The sequence below is a fragment of the Myotis nattereri genome, assembly GCF_964212035.1.
Source record: "Myotis nattereri genome assembly, chromosome: 14".
In the NCBI taxonomy this organism is placed as follows: Eukaryota; Metazoa; Chordata; class Mammalia; order Chiroptera; family Vespertilionidae; genus Myotis; species Myotis nattereri.
Genome location: NC_138089.1, coordinates 33,618,177 through 33,639,823, shown reverse-complemented (window position 1 = coordinate 33,639,823; position 21,647 = coordinate 33,618,177). Strand labels below are relative to the sequence as shown.

General features: G+C 40.6%; 1 protein-coding gene across 2 annotated transcripts in view; it reads left to right on the top strand.

Annotated features, from left to right (window-relative positions):
- Positions 1-21,647, top strand: part of PPP2R3A (protein phosphatase 2 regulatory subunit B''alpha) — a gene marked incomplete at its 5' end in the record, with an annotated part of 153,306 nt that overhangs the window by 48,846 nt on the left and 82,813 nt on the right. Inside the window, 3 exons of one of the 2 annotated variants that reach the window (XM_081106170.1) lie at positions 5,929-6,060; positions 9,948-10,214; positions 16,418-16,521. In XM_081106170.1, coding sequence (XP_080962296.1) covers positions 5,929-6,060; positions 9,948-10,214; positions 16,418-16,521 — 503 coding nt within the window. Of the gene's footprint in view, positions 1-5,928; positions 6,061-9,947; positions 10,215-16,417; positions 16,522-21,647 lie in introns of those variants that run through there. The other variant, XM_081106169.1, reaches the window with a different exon arrangement.

The window sequence follows — 21,647 nt, the reverse complement described above, 5'->3', positions numbered from 1 at the left end:
CATACTCCCTACTGGGGATTAAGCTTGCAACCCAGGCATGTGCCCTGGCTGGGAATTGAATCGTGACTTGATTCATAGGTCGATGCTCAACCACTGGGCAACACTGGCCTGGCAAAGATGAATATCTTTATGATGATCCAAGTCCACTAAATGAACACTAAATATTCACTCATCATAGAGTTATTAAATGTTTTGTTGTGTATAATGTGTCTTCATTGAAAATCTAATAACTATGGCAACAACTGTATGAGACATTTTTGTGTCATCATCATCATTGCTTATTCATCATGTAGAACATCATGTGCAAGATTTGTATGGCAGTGGATAGTCTACCTTACATAGGTATAAAGTGAGTAATATCTACACTAATAAAAGAGAAACATGGTAATTGGCGTACGACCGATACCCTTTTCATTGGCTAATCAGCGAGATATGCAAATTAACTGTCAGTCAAGAGGGCGGCTGGCAGCCAGGCAGCTTGAAACTAACATGAGGCTTGCTTGCTTCAGTGATGGAGGACTCCAACGTTCCCTGCCTGCCGCTGCAGGCCTCTGAGCCTGCAGTTTAAGAAACTGTAACAAATACCACCGGACTTCAGCCAGCAGATTCGCAACATTGTAAGCAAAGGCCAGAAACCTACTTTCAGCCACAGAGGCCTAAGAGCTGGAGCCAAGCCTCAAAGCTAAAGCTGGCCCAGAATAAAAAAAGAAAAAAAAAAGAAAAACAGGAGCAGTTGGGAGCTTCAGTCACCCCCAGCCTGAAAACAGCCCTCAACCCCTCACCTAGACTGGCCAGGCACCCCAGTGAGGACCCCTACCCTGAAGGATGTGTGACCAGCTGCAAACAGTCATCATCCCCTCACCCAGCTGGCCAGGCACCCCAGTGGGGACCCCCACCCTGAAGGGTGTGTGACCAGCTGCAAACAGCCATCATCCCCTCACCCAGGCTGGCCAGGCACCCCAGTGGGGACCCCCACCCTGATCCAGGACACCCTTCAGGGCAAACCAGCCGGCCCCACCCATGCACCAGGCCTCTAACCCTATATAGTAAAAGGGTAATATGCCTCCCAGCACTGGGATCAGCATGACAGGGGGCAGTGCCCAAACCCCCTGATCGCCCTGCGGCTCTGTGTGTGACAGGGGGTGGGGTCACAACCTCCCTATCCACCCTGCTCTGTTCGTGACAGGGGAAGGCGCCCCAACCCACTGATCAGCCCTGCTCTGTGCCTGATAGGGGGGAGCTCCCCAACACCCCCCCCCCCACGGGCCCTGCTCTGTGTGTGACAGGGTAGAGCCATAACATCCCCATCTGCCCTGCCCTATGTGAGAGTAGCGGCGCCCCAACCCCCTGATTGGCCCTGCTCTGTGGGTGATAGAGGGTGGCGCCACAACTCCCACCCCTCCCACGGGCCCTGCTCTGTGTGTGATGGGGTAGAGCCATAACCTCCCCATCGGCCCTGCCCTGAGTGTGAGAGTGGCGGCGCCCCAACCCCCTGATCGGCCCTGCTCTGTGGGTGATAGAGGGCGGTGCCCCACCCCCTGATGGGCCCTGCTCTGTGTGTGACGGGGGCAGCGCCCCAACCCCCTGATTGGCCCTGCTCTGTGCGTGACAGGGTACAGAGCCCCAACCCCCCTGATGGGCCCTGCTCTGTGAGTGACAGGGGGCAGTGCCCCAACCCCCTGATTGGCCCTGCTCTGTGCATGACGGGGTGGTGCCACAACCTCCCCATCGACCCTGCCTTGAGTGTGACAGGGGGCAGTGCCCCAACCCCCCAATCGGCCTGATCGTGACTGAGGGTGGCATCACAACCTCCCGATTGCCTTGCTCTGTGCATGACAGGGGGCGGCGCCCCAACTCCCCCGTCGGCCCTGCTCTGAGCCCGACCAGGGGCTGCACCTAGGGATTGGGCCTGCCCTCTGCCACCTGGGAGCAGGCCTAAGCCAGCAGGTCGTTATCTCCCGAGGGGTCCCAGACTGCGAGAGGGCACAGGCCGGGCTGAGGGACCCCCCCCCCCCCACCGAGTGCACAAATTTTTGTGCAACGGGCCTCTAGGTTAATATAAAATAATGTGTTCACTTTCTAACTGTTTTGTAACTTTGCTTTCAAAAAAATTACATTACCATACAGTATACCTCTCTAATAATTGGAGAAATTGGGTATCAGCCTATCATTACAAGTAAGTGGTTTTTCTAGAAATAAACAGTGTTTCCAATGCTGTATTATGAATATGACTATAACTAGGGGCCCGGTGCACGAAATTCGTGCACTGGGTGTGGGGGTGGGGGGAGGAGAGTGTCCCTCAGCCCAGCCTGCCCCCTCTCACATACTGGGAGCCCTCAGGCGTTGACCCCCATCACCCTCCGATCACCTGATCGGCCCCTTGCCCAGGCCTGACGCCTCTGCCAGAGGTGTCAGGCTTGGACAGGGGACCCCCATCTCCCCCCAGTCACTGGCTCTGGCCCCCGCCCAGGCCTGAGGCCTCTGGCCCAGGAATCATGCCTGGGCAGGGGACCCCCATCTCCCTCTGATCGCTTGCTCCACCCCCCGCCCAAGCCTGATGCCTCTGACCCAGGCTTCAGGCCTGGGCAAGGGGACCATCATATCCCCCCAATCCCCGGCTCCGCCCCCCACCCAGGCCTGATACCTCGGCCAGAGGAGTTGACCCTCATCACCCTCCGATCACCAATCTCCGGATCGGCCCCTTGACCAGGCCTGAGGCCTCCGGCAGAGGTGTCAGGCCTGGGCAGGGAACCCCCAGCTCCCCGCGGTTGCAGGCTCTGCCCCTGCCCAGGCCTAATGCCTCTGGCCTAGGCATCCGGCCCAGGCAGCGGGGACCTGCAGTGGCAGCGGGGAGCGCCGCGATCGTGGGCTTCGCTTTAGGCCCAGGCAAGGGACCCCTAGCTCCTGGGACTGCCAGCTTCGACCTTGCCCAGCTCCCATCGCTGGCTCCACCCCTACTTCCTGCTATCACTGGCCAGGGCGGCAATGGCGCCTGATTCTCCGATCATGGCTGGGGGGCAGGGCAAAGGCAGCCCCAGGGCCGCCTTTGCCCTGCCCCCCAGCTCTTAGCTCCCCCCTGGGTTTCCGATCACTGTCAGTGGCAGGGGGCTTCTTCCTGCTTTCCCTTTCGCCTCCCTGCATTGTGCCTACATATGCAAATTAGCTGCCATCTTAGTTGGCAGTTAACTGCCAATCTTAGTTGGCAGTTAATTTGCATATAGCCCTGATTAGCCAATGAAAACGGTATCGCCGTACGCCAATTACCATTTTTCTCTTTTATTAGTGTAGATACTGTTTGTCATAAAAATTTTATAACCATTCATTAGTGTATAGTCTATGCTATTGTGAAACAGTTGTATTGATTACAATAGGCTACCATAAAGCAATCATATTGCTGCTGCTTCATTATCAATGCACAAATCATCATACCTGCTCCTAGAACATCTCCCCAACTTTTAGGAACACTGAGAGGCAAAAACAAAACTATATTTATGGATTCTTTCTGTTATTAGTCATGGAATGTGTTCCTATCATTTGGAGGTAATTGAAGCAAGACACAGAAGTGCTTATTAGATCTGTTTTGCTGCAACCAGTGAAGTTACCAGTAAGCCTCAAGGATTAGGCCAGGAGCAAAGAAACTAGATAAACACCACCACATGGCCTTCTCCCCCTACTCCAGTGTATCATTGTAAGAGTAAAATAACATTAATAACACAAAACAAGCTATTAATTAAACATTTTTTTAAAAAAACACCAGGTTAGAGCATAAAGAGAAGGATGGTAAAGTTTAGGATAAAGATTAATTAGCTTGTAATCATTTTCTTCTCAAAGCTTATTTACAATGATATTTTAAACAGAGTCTATAATTCCGTGTAATTACCTTTTTAATCTACTCTAACAGAGCCAAGGTAAGAAAGGCTTTTTAAAATTGAGATATAATTCACATAGTATACAATTCACACTTTTAAAGTACACAATTTTTTGGTTTCTAGTATTTTTAACAGGATTATGCAACCATCAGCACTATGTAATTCCAAAACATTTTCACCACCTCTACCTTCAAACCTGTATTTATTAGCAGTTTATCAACCCCTTAGCCCCTGGCAATCACTAATCTACTTTCTCAGGAAGGGGATGAAAAGTCACCCCCTGAAGCCACAGGTTGGTGTTGGGAAGAAGCGGGCGTGCTTTAATTGAAAAAGCATTAATTACATCATAAGCCAAAAGTCCTAGTGGCATTCATAACAAATTTTTTTTGGTGTTTTAATTTGGAAGTAAATAATGAAGGAGGAAAATAGATTTCTAGGCAAAACTGTAAGGGAAAAAACAGGAAAGATACCTAGCTCAAAGAGTGAACATTTAAGCCCAGTGAGAGAAAATTGGGGGGTGGGGGGCCATTGAAGCATTAGCCAGTGGTTTCCATTGTAATCCTTTTTCAACCGTAGTATATATTGGAAGCTTTCAGGTAAGATTTTGTTTGAGTGGAGAATTACATACCTTAAAAAGGAAAAAGAAATTTGAAAACCTCAGGTTTAAATATATAAGCCAAATGTACACATTATGAAGTGTTGTCAGAATGTCTTGAAAGGAAATCAAGAAAAAAAGCTAACTTAAGTTGTGGGAAACTATTGAATTTAATTCCTTCTAAATTAGACAAAGGTTCAATAGAATGGAGTTGTGAGATGTTTTGGGTTTGGGGGTTTACTTGGTAATGCTATTTGGTTTATATTTTCTAGAAGTAGAAAATAAATATTGACTGAATAATGTGGTTGATCAAAAATAAATATTGAAGTCTAAATGTTAAACATGAAAGAGTACTTGAAGAGTCTCTTGTAAATAACTCTCCGAGGCAGAACTTTAATATATGATAAAAAATAATAGAATATTTTAAAAATCTGAGATGATTTGTTTAAAGCCCATTGAAGGGGAAAACAGCCACAAATTAAAAATGTAATATGTCGAAAAAGCAACCAAGTGAGCTGCTCAGTTTAAAAGGAAAAAAAGGTTAAAAAAATGTAATATGTCATTGCTATTTGATCAGCTTTTGTACCTTAATGGTAGCCAAATTGCACTCATTTATATGTATCAAAAGCTGCTTTCTTATGGCATCAATTGTTCCACTTTCCCAACTAACACTCTGACAATATATTTTCAAATGTATCCTGATCTAGAATCACTTCCAAAAAGTATTTTTGATGATTAACATAGTCTTCTGTAAACAAACAAAAAGGATTTTATTTTTAGATCTGACACCAAGGAATATCTTTGTATATTACCATTAGAGGATGAAATTTTGTTTTTCTCCATATTTTGACTGGATATAACTAGAGAGTTTGGGATATTTGCTTCCCTTCAAATAAGAAATAAACTATTCTTAAAATAATAGTTTCAAGTTTGAAGTGCAGCTTGTTCTTTCATAAAATATTAAATAGCAAAATCAAAAATGTTCTTTCTCTTCTAGTTTGAGGAGAAACTATCTGAATTGACACCTCACATACTCTGGGTTTAAGAAGTTAGCATTATCTGAGAAGTCGCTATTTTTAGGTCGACTGTAATGTTTCTAACTTTGGCGCTCAGAGTAGTGGGTGCTTCCTTTCCCATAAGGCTCTGTATTCTCACCATGTGCAGGTCAATTTGACATAAAGCTACCTACGAGGAGCAACAGGCCCATTACAGGCCATATTTCTAACTTGAAAATTATGAGCAGGTATTGGGAGCCACAGGCTGTATTTGGGAACCAGCTGCATGTCAGTACAAGCATGGATTGTGGTCTCTGGAGGCTGGGAGAGCACAATGCTTGAGCTTAATTTCTTTGGAAGATAAGAAGAAAAAAATACCTTTCTACCTGACAAGATTGACAACGTATTAAACCTGACTATCTTCAGAAGTGTGCTGGACAGTTGCAAAGTAAACATCCACTTTTCAAAAATGATGATCAAGGAAACATCTCTACGAAGGGACCCGGATTTAAGGGGAGAGTTAGCTTTTCTGGCAAGGGGCTGTGATTTTGTTCTCCCGTCACGTTTTAAGAAGCGGCTAAAGTCATTTCAGCAGACACAGGTTTGAAACTTGGGTGTTTCTTTTAAAATATTTTCATTACTAATAAAACCACCCAATGAACTAACTTACAAGTAATTTTACAGCTCACTTGATATTAGATCAAGGAATTAATCTGTGTGCTCTATTCAGCTATTTACAGAAAGCTATTTGTAGAGAGATTCCAACAGGTTTAAAAATAGACCTTCTGGACCTGAGTACAGTACTCACATTTTTCTCTGTAGAGAGGGAATCGGTTTTAGAGAGAATAAATACTACTTAACACATATTTTACAATTGGGGGCGGGGGTAGAATTTCTGTGTTAAAAGTCCTGTATATACTTTGAATCAATAGGCTATGTTTGAATAGCATACATCTGTAATGAATATTTTTTTAAGTATAGATCCTGTTAATCCTTTTTTTCTTTGAAGGAAGAACTAGTTTTATATTTAGACAATTGTGTGTATGATATTTTCCCTTTTAAATGTTAACATCACTTTTATTAAAGAGTAATAAAGGGTGGCAATTAACTTCTGGGTGGTGAAAGAATGTACCCCTCAGCAAGCTGTGAGATTGAATCATTTCTGCCCGCAATGACTACTTTGCAGAGCCCTTGCTAACTTGCTTACACTGTTATGGCCAGTGCCTCACCAAACAAGTACCTAACACTGACTACAGTACAAATCAAGGGCCATACAAATGATGGCCATCCAGAACCCAGCAATAAACCATAGTTTCATAGTTATTCTGACCCAGAGTAATTTCAAATTATTTAATTGGACCATATTATTTGATTGGAAGGTGTTTTTTAATAGCTCAAAAGTTATCAAATATTGGAAATGCTACAGTGGCATAATGGTATAAGGAAACTATTCAGAAGAAATCTCTAAATGATACTGTGTTTATAAAGGGAAAAACTGAAATGGAGAATTGAGATACTTTTACCCAGCTAATTCTGTTTTAGTGCTGTTCCTAGATCTGAGTGAAACAATCTTATTGAAAGTGAGCAGATGCTAAACTTGCTGGTAAATCTGGCAAAATTTATATTACTGTGTTTTGTTTTATAATGTTAGTAAAAAGTCAGTTTTATTAAACTACATTAAAGTTTAAATTCAATGGAAAGTAAATTGATACAACCAAAAGTTCACAATATGCATTCTTTATATTTTCCCTTTTAAATATTAACATCACTATTATTAAATGTGTATCAACCAATGAATTAATAAATAGTTGCCTATCCATAAATTTCTCTGTGTTAAGAGGTACACTTAAGGAAAGTAAAATAGACTATTACATAATCAAATATTTTCTCATTCAAATAAAAACTTTGACAGATAGCCAGGGTTTGTTCTGAATGTCACTTATTTCTATCAGAGCAAAAGTGTAGAGTCAACATTGAAGGCTTGCCTTTAAACCTTCCCCACTAGCATGTGTTCGTTAGACTATTGGGTTTCATCCTCACTGGCACCAGTGGTCTTAATCCTACAGTTATAACTGCTCTGGATGTCACACATGGGAAACATTTTGGGGAAACCAAAAAATAATTTTGATGATTTATACTTGTCTCACAAATCTTTTTTAGCATAGAATAATAGAAAGGAAATAACACTAATATAAGTAACCTAGGTAAAGACCTGAAGAATTACATGCCTTATTTTAGAAGTTTAAGAACAATTTCTATTGTCATTGACTCAAGACTATGTAATATTTGCAGATTTAGCACCAAGGCAGAGAGAAATGTTTACTTAGAATAGATTATCAGTTTGTTAAATCAGAAGTGGTTTGTAAACTTTAAATTCTTTATAAATGTGATTATTTTATTTATTATTGAATCTGCAGAACCATGCCAGGGTATGTTTAATGTTTTAAGATTCCCCACCCGTTAGCTTAAATAAGGACATATCGTACCCAGCACTGTTTTGAACCTTTTACCTGTGTAATGTCCTTGCTTTTTACTTCTGTAATTTCCTTTAATCCTCACAATATCCTAAGAAGTAAGGATTTTAATTTGTTTTATTACTGAAATTCTGAAAGATTACGTAACTTTCCTGAGGTCATAGGGCTAGTAAGCCATCACTGTTTTCTGTTAAGTTTTTCATCTTTCATTGGTACCACTTCCCTTATGCAATTTCTTCCTAGACTTCTACTTTACATGGCTGACATCCTGATAGTGCAGCAGTGGCTCGGTGTGACCAACTGGCCTTCATAGCCCCAGTACTATTATTATAATATATGAGTAGACTCCACTCTTTGTATTAATATCAGGTATTAACATGAGAAATGGGTCAGGTATAACAAAAAAGGAGATTCAATCTTATTCATCATGTATTTATGTGAATGAATCTTCCTATAATACTCATGTTTTTCAAAAGTAACAAAGATTTTTGTCCTGAATCTAAATATCATGTTATAAGCCCTTATGTCAAAAGGAAATATGATAGTCAGATCTACTTACAGATAAATTATTATTCAAACTTTAGGAATGGCATTAGGATAATTTAAGGAAAAACACTCAAGCAATACTTTGTGTTCACAGTGAATTTAAAATCTAGTTGGTCAACAATCATGCCATCTTTTATACTTTATACGGCATCTATTACAGTGTCAATCAGTCAAAATTAAGAGTAGAAACTTAAACTCTGAAAAGCTTCATGGAATCTTTTTGCTTTCTCTTCTAGGACTCTCTGAACTAAATTTAGTCTTCATTGATAAAATAAACTTCTCTAACTAAATGGATAATCTTCATCTCCCTATTTCTCTCCACCCACTTTTTATACTGTCCTTGCTGTAAAGTATATAAAGTATAAATGAGTTAATAAACAGTAAAGGAAGTTTGGCTGTGATGAAATTAATGACCATGATCCTTGCCTATTAGAATGTACCAAAAATGAGAGCAATTTGTATCTTGGAAAAAAAATGGCATACCTCTAGTGGCAGGTAAATTGGCCTGGTAGAAGACGTTCCAAAACAAAAATGCTTTAATTTTCTTAACCAATGAACATAAGACACTGGGGTGTAGGGGAGGCCAGGGGATTGTCAAGGGCGGGGGGGTGGGGGGAGAAAAGGACACATATGTAATACCCTTTGTAATACTTTAAGCAATAAAAAAATAAATAAATAAAATACAAGAAAAAAAAATGCTTTAATTTTCTTAACAAAGACTTTCTCTGCATCAGGGCTGGCAGTGATTCTACCTAGACAAATTTAAACTAGAGAAGAAAGTGAAAGGACACTCCCTCCAATAGATTTTAGATCTACATAATTAAAAATTTATTCTGCCTATTAAAGAAGAGAGAAATGCACTAAAAGACCAAGAACAATCTTCAAAAAGAATTTACTAATCCAATTCTAAAGACTAAGAATACACCTTGAGATTCTTAATATGTCAGCTGGCATTGCTCTTAAATGTCTGCCATAGCCTGGCTGGCATGGCTCAGTGTTTGAGCGTTGACCTATGAATCAGGAAGTCACAGTTCGATTCCCGGTCAGGGCATATGCCCAGGTTGTGGGCTCTATCCCCACTGTGGGGTGTGTAGGAGGCAGCCAATCAATGATTCTCTCTCATCATTGATGTGTCTATCTCTCTAGCCTTCTCCCTTCCTCTCTGAAATCAATAAAAAAATATTTTTAAAAGATGCCTGCCATATAATTTATGGGAAATGTAGGATTTTTAAGCATTAATTTATATAAACTCAGGTATTGACATATGGTTGATGTATTAATATATTTAGTATGGATAAGCATTCCCTAGAAACATGCTTGCCACCCTCTAGAGTAGAGTGAGCTCTTAATCTCTGCTGTCTCTAATTGTGGCTTATATATATACCTAACCTCTTATTACTGGTGAGAACTTTCAAGAAATATATGCTGTTTATAATTTATGTGTCTCATACTCAGATTTTCCTTCCAGATTCAAAATAAACCAGAAAAGAAGCCAGGAACCCCATTGCCACCTCCAGCCACCTTTCCAAGTATTCCCCAGCCTCTCTCTCCTGTTCCTCATGTGAATAAGGTTGTGAACGCACCATTGTCCATAAACATTCCACAGTTCTACTTTCCTGAAGGACTCCCAGATGCCTGCAGTAACCATGAACAGATTCTAAGCAGGATTGAAGCTGCTTTCATGGATATTGAAGATCAGAAAGCAGATATTTATGAAATGGGAAAAATTGCCAAGGTAATACAACTACTAAGTGATGTATATTTGCCCTTACCCTAGCAGTCCCAATCTCCCTTTCTTCACTGCCTCTTTGCTCTTTGCTTTTAAGCATGCATAGGGCTTTTCTTCCCATGTTGAAAAAATGTGTTTGATCCTGATATATCTTTAGCTATGGTCCTATTACATGGAACTGTTAAGTTTGAAGAAAACCTTAGTGGACTTCTAGTCCAGCTTCTCATTTAATATAGGAATTGCATCCATGATATCACTGACATACAAATTCATTCTCTGTTTGAATGCTTTCAGTGACAGGAAACTCACTATTTTACCAAGCAACCTATTTCATCATTAAATATAGCCTTACTTGTTAGACATATGTCTCTTGTGTTGAATACAAATCTTATTTTTTGTTCTCACCCAATAATCATAACTCTTTGTCCTAAAGCCAGACCAGGAACAACCAGGCCAGCTCAGCACTGTAATTCTACTCAGAAATAAATGGATTTTTCCTAAGAAGCAAGTCTTTGATACTTTCCAGTATATCCAACTGCTTTTAAGTTCTTAGCTCCTAATGCCAGGACTACTATAAAATCTTTAGTAACTGGATTATATGCCTCTGTCCTTCTCCTAGAACAGTTACTACTGAGCATGACCATAACATTTATTTGATCATGCCATTTCCCAGCTCAGCAATATTCAGGGATTCCTACCACTCATAGCAGTGCTTTCTTTTGGTTGGGTTTTATTTTTATCACGCACATATGTTGGAGAGTCAGATCATGCCTGGGAATTTAGCAATGATTTCAGGCTGTGCTTCAAGAAACAGAGGGGTTTGGTAGGCTAAGAGCTGCATGTGGACAAGTAGGAGACCAAGTGGGAATTCCCAAGACCCCATGCATACTTACACTGGGAATGATTTCCCCTGCTTTTAGGAGTAATATTTAAAAGTTTGAAAACTGATATTGAGGATAAAACCCAAACTACTGTTGTGTGTGTGAGTCTGACCCACTTGCCCTCCCAAGGCACATCTCTGCATTTGGGCTCTCAGTTCTCCCCTCCAAAATGGGTTTCCACTCCTGCCAACCCCCATGTCACCTATCCTGTAAGACCTAGCTTCCAGTATGTCTTTGGAGAAGTCCCTAAATCCCCACTCCTGTCGTGCCCTGTTTTCTCCCCTACCTCTGACTTTAGAACATTTGTTACTGCTGTTAAATACTTTGCAAATAGAGTGATTTTAAGATAACTGAAAAGGAATTATTTCATTCCCCCTTTCTTCACTCCTAATCTTAGAAGTTATTTGTTGATCCCTTAGCTGTTTCTAATGAAAAACAGACTCATTCCAGAAATAAGAGCTCACCTGTTTTCACTCTCTTTTACATATGAGGAAACTGAAGTCCCACAGTACTTACCTAAAGTCACAGAATTAATTGGTGCATGTCAGGAGATAAGTCCTCTAACTCCTAGCACTGTGCTATTTCTGCCATATGTTATCTCACCTGAACATAGGCTAACATACCATTAGCTAACTTCCAGTTATAGCCACCCTAATAAATTATTACTTCTTTCAGGGCATTGGCATTTTCTTACCTGAAGCTTTGAGAAATAGCTGTTGTAGGAACCAAAATGGTGAATTATCTAAATGGGCTAGAAATGTGAATCTAAACCCAAAAGATAGAATTTGGCAAGGATGAATGAAGACTGCATCTGGAGATAACATGTTAACCAAATAAATGCCAAACGGTATTTCTAACATGGCAACAGTGTGTGAGAGAGACAGGCGTTTTTCCTGGACTGCTTCAGACAGGCAAACCAGGAGAGACTGTGTAGATTAAGGGACATAGTTGTTCCCTGGTGCTGTGCTGGGCTCACCACACCTGGAGAGAGAGCCAGTCCAGGTGATTAGCACCTTACTGTCAGAGACCTGTTCCCTACTCTGTCTTGAATTCAGGTCTTCTGGGTTGACCTTCCTCCTCTGAATTCCCAACCCCTGACTGAGGAGCCTGATTTGGCCTTTCTGCCCCTACTCAACGGTTCAGTGGCCCTCTAGTACTCAACAGATTCAGAGGAGAGAGCAGAAAGCCTAAGTTGGTCAAAGGAGGTACAGGAAAGAGTATAATCAAGTCAAGGATAGGTCTGTGCATGCTGGGGAGTCAGAAGAAGGACTTTGCTATTTATAGGCAGTGAGGAACAATCTGTATGTCAGGAAAACTGCCAGTGTTAAAGCTGACAGCATAGAAAAGTTTAAAAAGCTAGAAAACTATTTTGTTTAGTAAACAGTCATTTACATAACAATTTGCTCTTTATACGTAATCATCATGTGGCACAGTAGCCAATATACATACATGGCTGATTAACTTGTCTGAATTGTACTTGATTGTAGCCCTAAATTCCACCTATGAGTGCCAAGCATTGGTGTTCATTGCTCTTAGACCTTAATTGCCGGTTGAGGTAGCAAGGTAAAGTGCTCATACCTTTAAAAAGTTAAAAATAACATTGCACACAAGTGCATTGGTTGGCATTGTTTTGTTTTGGATTATTGTATCAGCGCATGTTATTGGATTTTGTCTATTTTAAAAATTCGCTTAATCGTGTCTTAATCCCCATAAAACCAGCTTTTACTTGGCTGTGTCTGTCCTCTTAGCACTCACTAAGCCATTCTTATTTTCAGCCATTATTTACTGTGCTGACTGCTCTTCTCTGGAACTATGCACCTGCATCCCTTGCACTCTTTATGCTTGTGTTCTCACAAGATGTGGTCATGTGAAAAGGAGAAGAAAGATAACCTTTAAAGGAGATTGAGGGGAGAGGTGTTTGGAGCAATAAATGAACATTTTTATGGATTCTTGTAGTTTATAAAGTTATTTGGAAGGCCAGCTTGAATTGCAATATACTTTTAGTGACATTTAAGTATAGCTTTAGAGGCTGTGGTCTGTTTTTTTAAGTGCAAAGAAATCTCTGTGTTCATAAAGTCTGCATCTTTTGGTGAAGTTTAGCTTATTCACCTTGAACCTCAAATAGTACTGGAGAGATTAATGCCCATTGTGATTAAATGCTCAGTGTGTAGTGTATGCTTCTTTCCACAGCTTTAAGTGATGATGGAGAAGTAATGAGAGAATGAATCTAAGAGGGGCAAAGGCAGTGCAGGAACAGAAACTGAGGACCAGTAGGAAAAGCATTTGTCAGAGACTGAGCCTCTAGCAGGAAGTTGGGGGAAAAGAATGTAACTGTTTTCTGAACCATACAAAGCCCTCCAGCTCCTCTTCTGGCTGTTGTAACATCATCTTTTTTTTCTCTTTAAGTATGTTTTTATTGATTTCAGAGAGGAAGGGAGAGGGAGAGAAAGAGAGAGAGAAACATCAATGACAAGAAAGGGGCAGTGAATGTCCTGCCTCCTGACTGCCCTTTACTGGGAATTGAGCCCATAACCTAGGCATGTGCCCTGACCGGAAATCAAACCTCAACCTCCTGGTTCATGGGTCCTCTAGCACTCAACTACTGAGCCACACCAGCTGGGCGGATGTAGCATCATCTTGACTCATCATACTTCTGGCCTGTAAAGTACCCTCTGTACCTTTAGTTCTTCATCTGAAGAATGGGATAAAAATACCTGCCCTCACCCTAGCCGGTTTGGCTCAATTGATGGAGTTCGATTCCAGTCAAGGGCACATACCTGGGTTGCAGGCTCAATCCCTGGCCCTGATCAGGCGCGTGTGGGAGGCAACCAATCGATGTGTCTCTCTTACATCAATGTTACTTTGTCCTTCCCCCTCCATTCCACTCACTCTAAAAATTAATGGAAAATATCCTCAAGTGATTAAAAAACAAACAAACAAAAAAAACACTGCCCTCTTCAACATGGGGACCAAACGAAGTAACAAGAGGAGACATTTTAAAATGTTAAAGAACATAGCAAATATTGGTGATTGTATTTTCCTGTGTGTATTTAGACAACCTTGCTTTCAGCTCTTTATGTTGTTAGGCCATTCTTAGATCAAATTATAGGTGTTGCATTTCCTTTGTCCCAATGACTTTGATTGCCACATTGACTCTTGCCTGCTCCTATAAACCTAAGTTTCCTAAACCCATTTTCTGTATCTCCCTGTATACCCCCACTTGTCATCCATCCTCTTCCTTTGTAAAAAGTCTTGACCCTGGCTTGTTCTCTCCTCTGTTATAAAAGGCTGTATTCTGTTGCCCTCATATGAATATCATTTACTTTTTTAGATTCTTATTAATCTCCTGATTACCTTTATCTTAACTCTTTGTTTTTAAGCAGATGCAGGCCAACCATACTTCTTTTTTTAATAGCCAAGGTACAATGTCTATAGTCCTTGCCATTCACTGCCCCTTCCCATTTTTTTCCTGTGGCATATTCTCCAGGGGTCTGATACCCTAACACTTGTTTGCTCAGGATACCCCACTATGAGAAAAATAGGTCAACCCTTTTCAATCTACTTTAAAACATCCATTCTCTACCTTCTCTCTTAGGATTTTGCCTTTGGGTCATAATAAATGTTTGTTAATCTCGGTGGCTTATTACTCCTTATAAGCTGACATATATGTATTTTAATAGGAGTCCAAGGGAATAAATGTTGTAAATAGCCGCATGGCTAAGGTGATAAGCACACAGCCTTTGGAAGTGTTCAGCTTGGGCTGGTGACCACTTCTCAAGGTTGAGCTAAAAGATTCCTAGTCCCTTCCAATTCTGAAAAATCCATGAATGACTAATGGTGGGAGTTTCAAGAACTTTGGCAAGTCAGTTCCAATCTCTCTGTGTACTTGCTGTTTGTGGCTCTGCAACCCCACCTTCTTACTACAGGCTATTCCTTCAGCTTCCCCAGCAGTTGCCAATTGCCTGTCACATCTGAGAGCATTTTCTTGGCAAACCACCATTTTGCATGAAAGGATTTGGATTGGGGAAAGTGGATTTGACAGTTTACAACCCAAAATATATTAATTGTGAGCTTTGGACCTTGGCAATCATAACTTATACAATAAACAATCTGTTTGGTTGCTAAGCAACACTTTTCCCTCATTCTTGACCTCAGTGGAGGTATTTGAACTCTGGACTTAGGAAATCTTAAATTCCCTCCTGCTTGCAGAACATGCTTTAGTGGCCTTGGCAGGAGCAGCATCTTATTTCTGTCCTGTACTTACCTCCCTTGTTTGAATCTCACCTTCCATATCCTCCTCTCTGACATGAACCCAGCAGGCATGGGCTTTCTCAGCATAACTAATCGCAGGCTGGGATTAGTCTTCAGTCTTCTGTAGAGCTCCCCCTTGTGCTAAGGCCTCACAATAGGCACAACTTCACCTAATGTGGATTCACATCTTGTCAACCTCCAATGGAGAAACACAATGATGAAGGCTCAACAGATCCTACATCTAATATGAATAATAAGAATTTCTTTAATAGCAAGATGTGTCTCTTTGAAGAGTTCCAGGTTTGGGAATATGTTTTACATGTGTAAAATTGGTAACATTTAGAGATCTAATTGAAAGAAAGAGCTTTTTATTGAGGAATAAAATATTATCTTTTTAGGGTATTGTAATTGCTTTGTATTCATTCCCAGTTCTTAAGGCTTTTATGATATGAAGTAGCTTTTATAATTTGTGGTAGCTTCTAATACATAAATAAACTGTAGCATTTTGATTTTTAACTTTTATCTTTTACCTGAATTATAACCATTCAAATAGATTTATAGCTACTTTCTTGAGCAGTCACGGCTTTTCTGGTTGTTCTTGAACGTGGGGCCTAACATAATACGCAAAGGAGAGAGTGGGAGACAGAAGTGGAGTGTATTAACACCAAATGACCAAGTAATAAAGGTGATTGTAGTTTTCTGCCATAGGAAGGAAGGGCATGCACAACCATGGCATTTAATCATTTCTTTTTCTTCCTAGAAGGTAGAAAATATATGATGTAAGAGTGGTAGGAAGGGGAAAGACTGATTACTTTAATGTCAGGATCGGAGAAAGAAGCATCACTGTAAATGAACTTAGAGAAAAGGTGTCAATGAATTCCATTTTCTTCATTAAACATCCCTCTATTTTGTTTCCCCTGTCTCTACCTGAGAAATGTGCTTCTGTCTCAGTTTTGCTCCCCCAAGGTCCCTTTTGTCCACTATGGCTTGAAGAGTAAAAGCCACAAAAGCCCTTTCTTTGGCCATGTTATCTCTTACTGCCCCTTGGCTTATACTGTATTTATGTTTTATTTGCAGGTCTGTGGCTGTCCTCTCTATTGGAAAGCTCCCATGTTCAGGGCTGCAGGGGGAGAGAAGACAGGATTTGTGTCAGCACAGTCATTTATTGCCTTGTGGAGAAAGTAAGTATGTGAGCAGTTTCTCTGAGGCTAGGCTAAGAATTGTCTGGTCCTCATGACATGCTTTATAAAGCACACTTATTTTATTCATTTATTAATTTTCCTTTACCCTTTATTTCCACAAGTAAAATTCAATGATTCACAGCCATTTATACCCACACACAAATCCTTTTCATAAGCCTTTATCTTATATGTCTCTAAGCAGTAAATTAGATCTTCAGAAATACCTCTAAAATAACCATTTGATAGTTTCAGTTTTACTTGTTAAATTTGAGTCTTAGGATTTGACTCTTGTCATAGTGACGTAAGAGCAAACCACATGTATCACAAGCAAATACAGCTTCCATTCTCATATGATCCAATTTAGAATTGTGTCCAGTTGATTCATTAAAAATAACTGAATTGTAAAAAATGTTTATTGTTACTTTTTGAAAGCTCCAGTTAAGGAACAAACAATTAGTACATATATCAAAACTCTCCTAGATTTGAACATCTTGACAAATTTTCTTGAATTCAAACCCAACTTTCGTCTTTTTTTTTCCTCCCTGCTTTCTTCTTTAGAAGTTATTTCTTGATTTATTTTATATAAGAGCATGTCACAGCTGGCTCCTTCTACCTCTTTTAACTGATCAACTTTCTTTATGTTCTTTTCACCTTTTCTGGTCTAGATACCCTTCCTGGTAAACTGTTGGGAAATGCTGTTCACCTATTATCATTATCATCATTTAATAATTCACATATAGCCCTGGCCGGTTTGACTCATGGGTTGGAGCATCAGCATGTGGACTGAAGGGTCGCGGGTTCAATTTCCAGTCAAGGGCACCTACCTCAGTTGCAGGCTTGATCCCTGTCCCTGATCAGGGCACATGCAGGAGGCAAGCAGTCGATGTGTTTCTCTCACATCGATGTTTCTCTCTCCCTCTCCCTCTCCCTCTCCCTCTCCCTCTCCCTCTCCCTCTCCCTCTCCCTCTCCCTCTCCCTCTCCCTCTCCCTCTCCCCCCCTCTCTCTCCCTCTCCCTCTCCTCCCTCCTTTCCACTCTCTCTAAAAGAATCAATAGAGCTGGTTTGGCTAGAGCATCAGCCTGTGTACTGAAGGGTCCCAGGTTTGATTCTGCTCAGGGGCACATGCCCAGGTTGCAGGCTCGAACCCCAGCGGGGGGCATGCAGGAGGCAGCCAATCAATGATTCTCTATCATCATTGATGACTCTATCTCTCTCTCCCTTTCCCTTCCTCTCTGAAATCAATAAGAATATATATATTTTTAAAGTCAATGGAAAATATATCCTTGGGTGAGGATTAAAAAAAAAAAAAGCCCCAACTCAAGGTCATGGAAGGAACTGACAGCTGAATTTAAAAAAGTAAAAAATAAAATTCACATATACAGTAATAGCAGCATAATTCAGCTTACAGATACTTTCTTATCCCTTCATGACACCTAAAAGCCCTTAGTAGTATAATGTTTAAGAACATATTAGGTGATTAATAAATGTATTCTTATTTTTTAAAATCTAGCAGCAAGTTGAGTTGACCAAATTCTTTGTGCATTGCTGAAGTAATCAGGGGGTATAAGACTACTGGTTCATGAACTTTTGAAGAACCACACCAAAGCTAAAAGTTACAAATGATTCATGTTTTCCAGGTGGATTTTAGTCATCTTATTACAGGGAGTAGTTCTAAATTGTTCAGACACCAAGGACTGAAAGGGCCCTAGGAGAATCATTCCTCATACACCATCAGGATGACACTCCAAAGTCAGAGTCATTATCACCATCTCACCTCTCCTATAGCAAACGGAAACTGCTGGGTAAATCTACAACTGTCTTCTTTTTTAATGTGTGGATAAGCAGTCCTAAAAGGGAATTACTTTGAGGCTAGAAATACCAAAAACAAAATACTAATTAGCCAGGAGTAAATCAGCAAAGGAATTATTCTTTGCCCTTAGAGTATTTCCAGCAGAACCTGGGGAAAGAAAATAGAGCCTAGGGTCTGAACAGTAGGGAGGTTGGCTTGGATTCCCTCCCTCTTCCCCACCATTAAAACTAGGACTTCAGCCCTGACCAGTTTCACTCAGCAATTAGAGTGTTGGCCCGAGAATCAAGGGGTCACAGGTTCGATTCCCAGTCAAAGGCACGTACCTGGGTTACAGTTTCCCCACCCCTGTCGGGATGCATGTGGGAAGCAACCCATCGGTGTGTCTCTCTCACATCACTGTTTCTCTCCTCCCCCCCACCCCCTTTCTCTCCTCCTACTCTCTAACAAAATCGATGGAAAAAATACACACACAAAAAAAGGCCAGGACTTCAGCTGGATGCTCTGATTGTCTATTAATCACTATTATTGTTATTTTAAATCAGCATACAGTATAACAGGAGAATTCAGGAACTTGAAATGTGTAGGTGTTCTAGCTTTCATTCAGCTAAATACTTTAATCCTGGTAGGTACCAGGCCTGAAAAGACCTCAGCTGGAGTGTTACTCAAGGGTAGAAGAAATAGGGATATTGCATAGAGATATTTGTCAGAAGTATCTTCAGCCAATGAGTTCAGCATTGTTGACAAAAACCATCTAGCAATCTGGGAAAGCAACAAGAAGTGAATTATGATTGTTTAAGAGAAAATTTTGAGAAAGCTTGGAAATTGAAAAAAAGAAATAGTCTATTCTGTAAAAGATTAGAGCCAGAGAGAACTACTTATATTCTGTTATTTTGAATATTCTCGGACCCTATGTTTGTGAGCCTGAGGCTGACTGTAGCAAAGGAAAACTATTTTCCAGCTTGATTTACCTACAGTTAGCTGCATAATATTGAGGAACGTAATAGCCAGTGTTTTTGTCTTAAGACTATGTCACTGAGATAGGATGGATATTTATGTTGGTAGATAGAGCAGCAGCAGCCACAACCGATGTAGTCCTTTATTGAGATGAATCATTTTAATTGTATCTCTAGGGAAAAGAGCAGGCAAAAGGGGGGGGAAGACATGAAGCACAAATCTTTATTTTAGGAACTGGAAGAAACTACTTATCCTATATAATAAAAGCCTAATATGCAAATCAACCAAACCCGTGGAACGACTGTAGTAAAGCTTTATCTCCTGGCCAGATATAAAATGGTTAGAGTGCCCTCTAGTGGGAACTCCTCTCTGAGCTCTTAAAGCCTTTTAAACGCCTGGTACTTTAAGGGAGACCCTAAGTATGTTATTTTGGGAGATTAAGCAATTTAGCGTGATAGTTTGAGTTACCACACTGACCTTGAAAAAGACGTGTTTATTTTTGTAATTTTTTGCAAATTGTACCCTTTCCAGAAAGTATCTTGGACCAAACTGTAGTATTTTAAACTTTCAAGTACAAAAACTAACTGGCAAATAATGATACAAAATCAAAGCATAGTGATATACACATATGTGTGCTGACTTCCAATAAAAGTCAAATACAAAGTCACAGCATAACAGGAAATAATTGCCCTCTTGTCCCAATGCTTCTGGGGTGGACGGTTACTAGCCTCTTCCAGGTGGTTTGTGGGTAGACATCTAATGGGCTCTTGTTCCCATGCCTCTGCCCTCCCTTCTTTCCCTGCTCTACTGCCCATTTCATTTTTCTCCTCTGACATGTTTTTCTTATAATAAGGACATTTTTAGGGGGAAGACATTGCTCTACAATTTTGTTGTTTGAGTTCCTAGATTTACCAGCTTTGTGGCATAGATCCTCTCAAATGAAGTTAGTAATATTGTTCATATTTTTATGCTTAACTTCTCCTTTTTATGACAATATGTCATTTGTCTATTAATAAAACAATATTTTATTCTTAAGAGTTCTAGAAATTACCAGTTAAGAATCGCTATGTTTACCTTCTTTCTCCAGCTTTCTCGACTTTTTAAAAAACTTATCTTTATTGTTGAAACTATTACAGATGTCTGCTTTTCTTCCCCATTGACCCCCTCCAACCCACACCCGTTCTCCCCTCCCCCTTTCTCCCCCCGCCCCAGGTCTTCACTACATGCTTTCACAACTTTTATCACCTCTTTTCTCCTGCCATATAGAGTTCACCAGCCACTAGCATTGGCTATAATTCACCTTTTCTTTGTATTTTATCTTTGTTTCTAATGGCAAAAGACCATACCTGACTTGGCTTTTCCCTTTCATAGTATCTCTCATGTGTCATGTCTGTACGGGTTTTATTTAGTAGTGCTGTTCTTTCTTTAAAACATACTCCTTTCCAAAGACCTCACTGCCTTTTTGCTGTGATCATCCCACCCATTTTTTAATGCTAAGAGGTGGTTCCTATCAACACCTATTGCGCTAATCTTTTTCTGAAAGTATATTTATTAACTTTGGGGGCTTTGAACATGCTGAAGAATGATAAGGAGGATAAATATAAATATCATACTATAGCTTTAATAATAACAAATGAAGTTAGTTATGTATACATCTGCTAGTCAGATCACAAACATTTTTGAGAGTCTTCTGTGTGAACATTGCTGTGCTAGATGCTAAAGGAAAAAAGAGCTATAAATTTGCCTGCCCTTTAGGTGCCAGAGAGATAAAAGAAAGCTAACAGTACCATGGTATAGATAATACATGTAAATTAAATAGTACAAAGATCACTAAGGAATTTAGTTGTCAGAGAACGCTTTTTGGAAGAGGGAGGTGGGTTATTAGCTGGACCTTAAAGAATGTCCAGCATTCAGATAACAGAGTTGTAAGGGGTGGTATTCTAGGAGAGGGGAACAGGATGAGAAATGGCACAGAGGCAAAAATGCCCATGAAGCTCTCAGAGAATAGTGGGTCAGGCCCGCAGCCTGGAAGTCTTAAGTTTCATTTAGCAAAGTAGTAAGATAGGTAGATAGGCAGACTGCAGCCTAATTAAAAGGGCCTTAAATATCCAACTTAGGCATTTAAACTTTTCTAAGTGGTAGATAGCTACTGAACATTTTTGAAAGGGGGAATTATATAATCAAAGGATGCTTTAGAATGAAGAATTGTCTATATAAGATTGGGTGAACAGGGGGAGAGACAAGATGGCGGCAGAGTTCTTCTTATCCACTCATCCCTTTTGTACTTCCTCTATACTGAAGTGAGGTCCTCCTTATATTTATCCAATTCTTAACCTTATTTCCTGTATATCAGCTCAGCCTC